Genomic DNA, 9,374 nt, shown 5'->3' with positions numbered 1-9,374 from the left:
TTCCGCCGAGACTCGGCTGTCAATCACGGCGACAGGGTTACAACCTGTCGCCATGGGCAGCTGTGGAATTCCTGCAGCTTTCGCAGGCACGTGGCAGCAGCTGGTTATATCTAGCAGGGCCTGGTATAACATGCAGGGCTGGAAATACCACCTGTATATGCAGGTTATGGCAAGTTGTTTCTGATGTCTACCTGCACCTAACCAACACTGGTCCATGTACTGGGTATATGCAGGTTAGTGCAGGTAAAATTGGAGCAGTGCAGGTATTTCTGCTGTCTACCTGCACCTAACCTGTACTGGCCCATGTACTGATAGATTTGTATAAGTATAACTACGTTTGGTGCACGTGGACTTTTATTTGCTGCATTTACTGTTACTAGGACCAGGGTTGGACAAGTCCAATTGCCCACTTGCCAAGGGCAAGTAAAAGTACTGTTCGGGCAAGTGTATATTCCCCTGCATTTGCCTGATTGGGCAAGTACAAATTTTTTTTTTATGTGGCATTATGCCCCAGTGTTTTCCTCATTATGATTGTCAGAAAATCCATAGCACCAATTTGCTTTCAAACTGAAGTTAGAATAATTTCTTTGCTGCAAGTAAAAATGCATCAAAATATTTCATAAATCTTTTGGGGCAAGCGGATTTTTTAAAAATTGTCCAAACCTGTAGCTCGAAGAAAAGAAATAATGGCAATGGTGATGCTAGTCAAGCCTGCAAGTTGCTGCTGAGGTACCACATTTGAATCCTGATACTGCTCGAAGGCCAATTTGAAACAGCCTTGTAGGAGCCACCAAAAGATCTGCTTGGAGATCAGCAACTTGCATCTGTTGGACAGCAGTAGAAACCTTATGATCCCTCTGGGACCACTGACCAAATTTCCATGTCCATGAGAAGAGCCCCCCTACTGCTGCCCAGGTGTTAGGCCTTGTATCTGGTGTCTGTTTGGTCCCCAGATCCTGATGGTCTTCACTACAAAGGTGCTGAGCCTCATAATTACCATTAGCATAGGAAAGAACCTTGTTAGGAAAGCATAGGTAGCAGATCAGGGTTTGAAATTCATTTTTGGGAATAGGTGCACCCAACCTAGAAAATTAGGTGCACAAGAAATTTTTGGGGTGCACCATATAAAACAAACCTATGTACAGATCTTACTGCTCCTCTTCTGATCTTCAATTTCTGAAATGGGAGCTAACTTCAAAATCTTACACAAGTACTACAACAAAGATTTTTATTCTTTTTCTGACACTTAGATGCCAAGAATATCCCGTATACTATTAGACATATGATATGCACAAAACTACCTACAAAAAAATTTTGGTGCACCAGTGCACCCACAGAAAAAAATTGGGTGCACAGCTCCAATTTTGGGTGCACTAAGGTGCACATGCACCTAGTATTTCGGGCCCTACAGATTGAACACAGTTTTCTGCCTATGGGGATTTCTATAGGTGACTTCCTTCGAAAACCAAAATAAGATATGGTTTTCTTAGCATGTGAGGCCCTCTTTTAATACACTGTCCTGCGAGGTCAACTGAACTGCAGCCTAGCTAGATACGGCACATTTATACACCAACACTGACAACAGGAAAAATTTTTCAATCCAAATTATACAGTCTAAAAGCTGATATATTCTTATATCATTTTATAAATACTTTACTGGGTGGTGCAAGTAAAATTTGTTTGGTGCAGCTAATTCTCAATGTTACCTCCACTAGTGCAGAGAAAAAAAAGGATTTTAAGCCCTGGAACATATCAAGATGTCCAGTAATTCCTACCACTTGGGTCCATGTTATCTCAGCAGGCCTGATACTGCACCATTGCAGGGTTTTTATTTTCCTTACTAATCTGCAACTCAGCAAAGACTGAAGCACATGGGTGGAGTCGCCCCTCCCCTTGCAGACGCCACCATTTTCCTAGCCATGGGATGATACATGTAAATGAGAGGCAGGACAACAAGCTCCGCTCTCAAAACAAACCCTTGTTTTCCTTGCAAACACGTCCATACTTTCCCAGGGCCCTGAGCTATCTTTGGTCGCGCAAGTTGTCTTTCGTTTCATGTAGGATCGCAGGAAAAAGATGACTTCTCTGACACCAAGACGCTTACCGAGAATTCTATGATTTAAAATCACTGCTTGCACAAACACTGTTTGTTGTGTTTCGCAGGCAAGATTTTGTATTACTAAGATTTGATTTTGTAGTGAGAAAGAATGCATCAGAGGAACTTAAAGCATCCATGAAGGCTCTATCATACGCAGACATCTCTCTACAGTAGTGCTATGTAGTGTTTGGACAGAGCATGGGGAAGAAATACCAAATTTCAAATTACTTTCAGCACCAGAGCTGGAGCAAGATCCTGCATCTATTTCTTTTTTTATTCAACAAAAGAAAAGAACAAAAGAAGTGGAACCATCCAACGTGACAACATAAGTCAAATCAAACCAAAGTAACTTAAATGTACATATGGAAGTAGTAATAAATAGGTAATATGATTTAGTAATATAAATATAAGTATTGTATAACAAAGTCCTGCATCTATTTCTTATGTCATCCTCAACTGAGGTGAACATGATAACTTTTCAAGTATGTAATGGCGACTAGTGCAAAGAAGCTTCGCTATGGCTCCTGAATTTCGCCAAGCACACCGGGTCACCCCTTCTCTTCTCGATAAGTGTGCTGGGTTCTTTTACGTGCAGAGGTTTGGCACCAAAAGTTCCCTCTTGCACTGGGTCGCAGGCTTTATGTCACCATCCGAAGAGACAATGCAAGACTTTTCCTGATCTGGGTGCAAAACCAGGCCACTGGCTCCACTGAATTTCAACCAAATGTGGCAAATAGCACAGTGCACAGACCACAGATGTCATGATGTACAAAATGACTAATAATATGGTGGATGTACCAACTACTAAGGCCGACTTTAGACTGACGACGGTATACGATCGCACGACAATCGTTGTGGGCGACGGCTGGCTTTAGACACATGACCAGGAAGTGTGACGGACACCCGCAGCGCAGGAGGGCACGCCGCGCGCCAATTCAAAATGGCGAGAGAACCCCTTTTTTCGGCATGCTGCAGAAGATTGTTTTTATTCTGCTTTTAACTCGTTGTTCTGTGGATGAGACTCCTAGTTTGTGCCCAGCAAAGAAGGGGTATGAGGCACATGTACCAAGCGGGGCAATATACTCCGGGTTTGAACCCGGCGTTTGGTGCTGCCGTCGGCCTGGCTATATTGGCCGGGAAATGTGGATCGGCGGATCGGTTCGTACCGGAGAAGTAGCGATTGGTGGCTGGGGATTGTACTAGACACGTATGACGATATAAAGTCTTTGGTTTGACGGCATTTAATGATACTGGCGATGTGCTTAGACATGAAATAACGCTTGCGGGCTTATTTGCATAAGGCCAATGACCTCCAACTTCCTTCGCCGGCGACGGTTCACTTTAGACGGTGGAAAGTCCTCCTCGGACCCCCCGCTAAGTATCTGATAACAGCCCAGAAAAGAACGAGAAACAGTCATGCCTTCAAATATCAGAGTTATCAGCCAAGAATTGAGGTGTTCAAAAACTCGTATTTCCCCAGAACTATCGTAGAGTGGAACTCGTTGCCACCAAGCACAGTTGGGGCATCATCACTAGAAAGCTTTCAAGAACTCCTGCAATTAAATGTGCAAAGATTGAGTGTAACAAGTCGTTCGGTGTGATATAGCTAACTGGTGTGCTACGCTGAAGGGTCGTTAAACCGGCTATACTGATACAGATATAGACTAGAGTAAAGACTCTGAACAGGTCCTAGAATTGTTCGTTATACACAGCACTGCACTGACACCTGTAATATTGTGTACATGTATGATCTCTCATTGCATTTAAGCTACAGATTTGGATGTTTTGGGTGGCAATGGTTTATGTTTGTGTGTTTGGTGTCTGCAGTTGAAAGGATTATGTAATAGTAGAGTGTATGAGTAATAATTCATTCTATGATGCTTTAAGATGACCTTAATACAAACCATACATGGGACAAAAGACCAAGAGTAAGACAATGTCAGAAATTTCTTCTTCTGTTTGTGTCATCACAATTTTTTCTCTGCACATTACACTATCACACTCCCACAAACTGTCAGGTAAAACTCTTCCCAATATTAAAAATTCTACTGTAATATGAAAATTAATGAAAAGACTGTTTTCAGGGACATCTCAAAAGACCCATTTTTTATGTGTGCAACTGCAAGGCATGAAATAATTTGTCACTTAATGACTGGTATCTTGTACCATCTATCTCGTGTGTAATGAGGCATACTTTATGCTTACTGCCGGTAAATTGCAAAGAATGGCTCCTAATCACAGTAAAACTTTTCTTTCTAGGAATAGAATCATAGATGTCGGATGTGTCGCCAACATCAGAGCTTATCATCATAATTTATCTGCACATTTTTTCAAACTGAATCAAAAATTTCCTTTGGAGTGACTGTCTGAAAATTAGAAAAAGTGTCTTTGCATCTGATTTTCAAGAACAGGGCTTGGAGAAATTACAATGGACGTATCAGTAAAACAAATCTGACCTCCTTTTGAAAACCTGCTTGGGTAAAAGAAACCCACCAGTTGCCACTTGTATACCATCACCCAATCTACCACAACCCTCCTTCTAAACCACAAATGAGCTACACACTCACTTCACTTCTATGTAGGCGTTGTGGATTATAAGAGAGGTCGCGACCGGAAAACGCTGTCAAAATCTACTTTTTCGAGCAAGAAGCAACATTTTCTTTTCTCTCGAGGATTGGGGTGGATAGTTGAGGGGAGATGTGGGGTTAGAAAATTACAGATTTTGCGGGTTGGGCAAAGAGGAAGTCAGGAGTGAGGTTCCTAGTTTCTCACGTGCGTAAAGTCAGGCTAGGTAAACACTGAGACCCCTCCCTTCTCAAAACCACAACATGACAGCTACCATAACTCATTCCCAGAACCATACAGGACACGCAGAGTGGGAGGGAATGTTGTGATTTGTACGCCGTCGTGCTGCAAGGCTTGGAGAACGTTCGCGAGAACTACATTTTATTTTCGGTTCCGAAAAAAATGAAAAACGGTGTGTTTCGCCTACCTGAGTCGCATGAAACCCCGCAAGGAAGCCGCGATTTGCGCTAGAAAATAATCATGACAGCAAAGGATACAAGTTAAGTCCAAGTCGAAGCCGTCTTCTTGAAATCTCCTCTTCTTCTTGGAGACCAGGGATTTGAGTGTGTTGGCCATGGTGCCGGCTGTGCCCTCGGCTTGCCCTGACGACCTCGTTTCCCCCACCGAGCTCTTCCGCAAGGGTCGGAACTCTCTCCTCCGCAACTTCGGTGCCTCCGGAAGCGAAAACCCACTGTCTCAGCCCTCCCTAAGTTACCTCAGGTCCAGCTGCTGTGTCCAATCGCCCAGAATATGTCCTACAGACGTGCGATCGCGGAAGGACAGGCGATCCCGGCCACTTTGCGCGCAGAGACTGGACTTCCTCACGATCTGGCAGCCATCATGGCGTCTGCTTCCTCATGGACTTAAATTAACATATCCCTCCGCCGAAATCTTTGAAAAATTCTCTAAATTCGCATCGACCTTACGGGTATTGAAATTATATAAATATTGTATACTTTATTGATAATTTATATAATGCGCTCATGCAATTTTGTTACTAAGACTTGAATCGTGCAGTTATGACACCCTTTTGCGGTTCTATTTTCGTTCGGATGGATTTAGGATGAAAACCGCCCATGTGACTTTAAACTCGCAAGGCCTGTCGGGAAGGTTTCCAGGCGCCGGGCAGTCGCCCATCTGTCAGACTCGACAAATTCAAACTTTTATTGTTTCTTCAAACTTCGCAAAAAATTTAAAACCATGGGATCCACGCGGGATTTGCCGGTCACGAAATTACCCGTCAGTTGTAGTTAGTAACGCGTCGTCCAGTAGTTAGTTTGGATGTAAGTTCGGCATGTTTTGCCAGAAAGATCCGACTTTCCCAAAACGTGTTTTGCCGCACCTTCATCATGACATATAAAAGTTGATCGTTTCATATCTTGACAGTTTAATGACTTGGACAAGATATCATAATCTGGAGAATAATTCAATCCTAGCTTAACCCAAAAAATCATCAGACATGGAGCTTTTTCTATGGGTTCAGCAAGTACTACGACTCAGCTTAGATCCCACTTTATGGTCCAGAAAATTGCGCCTTTTTCATTCAATTTTTTTTTCATTTTCATTTCATTTTCTACCATTACGCTAGGTCACCAGAAAAGATTGCTTCTAAACGCCAGTTGATAGAAGGGCGATTTGAAACTCAAATCCAAATCCGCTAGCCTCAGGGTAGCTAAGAAAAGTAAGATGTCAGCGCTCACAGAAAGCGCATGGAACCGGACGTCGTGTTCAGTTGTATTCAGGGATCTCCCTAGGCTACACTAGATTTGGACCCCTTACGAGTTATAAAAATTTTGGAGGAGAATATCAGACAGACTCCTTACAGTGGTCATGTCTTATTCAACTTATTATGTCTTATTCAACACAGTCATTTTATTGTTTGTTACTCTGTCTTTTGGGTCCATCGGACTCAATGCGTGGCTTGCGCTGCACAGAGTTGTCCTTCTGTACCTGACCCCAACGCTGTGAAAAAAATTCTGGTTAGTTTATTTGATGATTGGGAGAGAAAAAACAATTGAAAACGACAAAAGCCTGCAAAAAGACATACAAAGCCATCCGAAGCCTTGCATGTGCTGTGGAGGTGTACTGTTACCTGACACCTGCCGGTACAGGTGTTCCGGCGGAAGGTGTCTGGACAGGAGAATTCCCCAGGTGTTCCTCACGGCAGGTGCCAGACGTACCCCAGGCGGGGTCACACCTCTCAGATGAAGCCGATAATGTCCCCGTCTCCACCAGAATCCTCCTGGGGAAGATCTCGGGGTCGAAATCGGCCAAAATGTACTAGTAGTAATCTGACAAATGTATGAAATAAGAGATAGCAGACTCCAACCCATTGACAGCAAGCGTCCTCTGGCAGAACACACAGGAACTGCATATCAAACACGCTCTCATGCAGAGAGACATGTACAGTGAGACGGAGAGACGGAAAGACAGAGAGAGAGAGAGACAGTCAGACAGATACTACTAGACAGACAGACAGACAGACAGACACGCAGGTCACATGTCAAATCTATGTCTGTCCCAAGAGTGACTTCAGAAGCGCCTGATTAACAATCTTTACTGTGTATCTACAAATATGTAGAAAGATACAGTTGATGTCTCTGTAAATCGCGGTTAAACCACATGAAAGCCTTTTCAGAGGAAAAGAAACACTGATTCACACCCTTTTTCGGACACTACGCGAGGTTGGTATACACAGACACAGACTGAGAATAAATATATAACGTAACATGTACTAGCACCTGGTCGTCTAGTTACGATAACCCGAAAGTCCTGGTAGTTTCCGAGTGTCTGTTTAAAGAAATAAATTTGTTAATAAAATAAAAACGCCACGCGTGTTTGAGTGTTTCAATGTCCCTAGCAAGTTTCTGTAAACTTTAAAAAGTACTACTAGTAGGTAATCAGCAACTCTTTTTACATGTACAAAAATGTCTGTTTTTATCCGTTTCACACCTACTAGTACTAAAGACCACTTTATCCGTTTTTAGCAAAGGGGACTACCAATGTCTGCTTGAAGATTTATTTGACTACGTACGTTCTGCATTATGCATTCTTGATAATGAATGATTCTGTTAAGTTTGTATATCCAAGGTTCGTGCCTTCCATATCCTCAAATTTAAAGTTCAAACATCGTGGAAATGACCTTTGTTCACAATTGGCGCCTTGCCATGTGTACAAACTTCTCACTATATTTGTAGTAACTACGGTTGGTGTTTTGATGTTGGCTTTTTTGGTCGATTGTCTTATGTTTTCTGCGTTCTGTTTAAATTAGGATTGGTATAGGTAGGAATTCTGTTGTTTTACTTAATTTTGATGAAATGATCCAACGTTAGCCAATGCAGTTTAACAAATTTATTATGTATACATAAAACTGAACTACATCAGGCCAGGGCTGTCTCCGGGACCAATCCCTCAGTTTGCTTGTGGGAAGGGCCAAATATTTCATCCGATTACTAGTACTTACCCCTTGCGTCAAAGTTGCATTGCCGACGGCGATTAATAGAGGGCGCTTTTGATGCATGCTACTCATAACTACCTATAAGTTAACTAAACACTTGTTTCACAAAATGCATCATAACACTTGAATCACAGATCACACCGGCGGACATCGAACACCCAAACAATGCAACCTAGATATAGGGGAGAGTACATTCATTTGTAATTGTGTAGAACCAATTTCAAGCTGCACTGTGCCTTGTTGTGCTGGTGACATTTCAGCAACCCTTTTTCTTGAAACAACCAACGTTTCCGTTCAAATTCAAGCTTATTCTGACAGCACCATAGATCAAGAGCAAAACTAATTCAGAACTGGAAAAACACAATAAACCAACATTGCCGGTACAGTAAAGGTGTTTATTGTATAAGTACATGTATCAAAATGAAACCTGAGCTGTGTTCAGATTAGTAATATATATACAGTAGATGCTGTGTTCTTATAATTTTATTATCAAAAAGGTGTCACGTCATTGATTCATGTAGAACCACTTTAACCTTCTCCCTGCTGCCTAACCATGTAGCCAATACAAATTCAGTCCAGAAAGGCTACTTCAGCAGTGATAATGTTAAAATTATTGAGAGAACCATTATATAGTACTTGGAGCCATCAAATGGAATTCTGAAAAGCCAAGAAATCTTGCCCCAAAACAATTCATGTATGAATAATATACATAATTTAAACCCTTTATTATAGTAGTAGTCATACATCTGTATGATTGCGACTTTAAGCTTTTTTTTTCCTATCAATCATTTTGACAAAATCTCATGTAAAACTATGCTGGTTTTATTTTTTTTGGCTTGGATGTCCAGATTTTGAGGGCTAAGGGAATATATTGTGCAAAAAAAGGGACAGGTTCTTAACAACTGCTTATTCATAAGAACAAATTTCTTTGACATCCTGGAAAACATTCCACATGTAACATGTACAAATCATTCACACATTTACAAAGCAGCATACACAGTTCAGTACTGCCATGAACAGTTTATTTCCTTCTGGTAGGTCCCCCTACTGTCATACTGGACATAGACCTGCTGTTGTCACTTGACTGTAAGGCTCTCTGTTGATACTCCGCAACCCGCTGCAAGAACTCTGGCTTACGGACAACTTTCTTCTCGATGAACTCATTAAAGGCTGATGCTCCATGCATTTGGGACAGCTGTGCGTCCAAATCCCTGCTTTTCTTTTTGGCCTCTGTCGTGTCTTTGTCACTCAGTT

General features: G+C 42.1%; 1 protein-coding gene across 1 annotated transcript in view; it reads right to left on the bottom strand.

Annotated features, from left to right (window-relative positions):
• LOC109485401 (phosphatidylinositol 3,4,5-trisphosphate 3-phosphatase and dual-specificity protein phosphatase PTEN-like) overlaps positions 1-5,525 on the bottom strand; it is a 50,029-nt gene extending 44,504 nt beyond the window's left edge. Inside the window, 1 exon segment of the mRNA XM_019789002.1 lies at positions 5,161-5,525. Within this exon segment, the coding sequence (XP_019644561.1) occupies positions 5,161-5,239 (79 nt within the window). The 5' untranslated portion in view covers positions 5,240-5,525.
• Between the last annotated feature and the right edge of the window lie 3,849 nt (positions 5,526-9,374).

This window comes from Branchiostoma belcheri, unplaced genomic scaffold, assembly GCF_001625305.1.
Source record: "Branchiostoma belcheri isolate BF01 breed outbred unplaced genomic scaffold, Haploidv18h27 scaffold75, whole genome shotgun sequence".
NCBI classification, from domain to species: Eukaryota; Metazoa; Chordata; class Leptocardii; order Amphioxiformes; family Branchiostomatidae; genus Branchiostoma; species Branchiostoma belcheri.
This window is presented reverse-complemented; position numbering and strand designations above follow the sequence as displayed.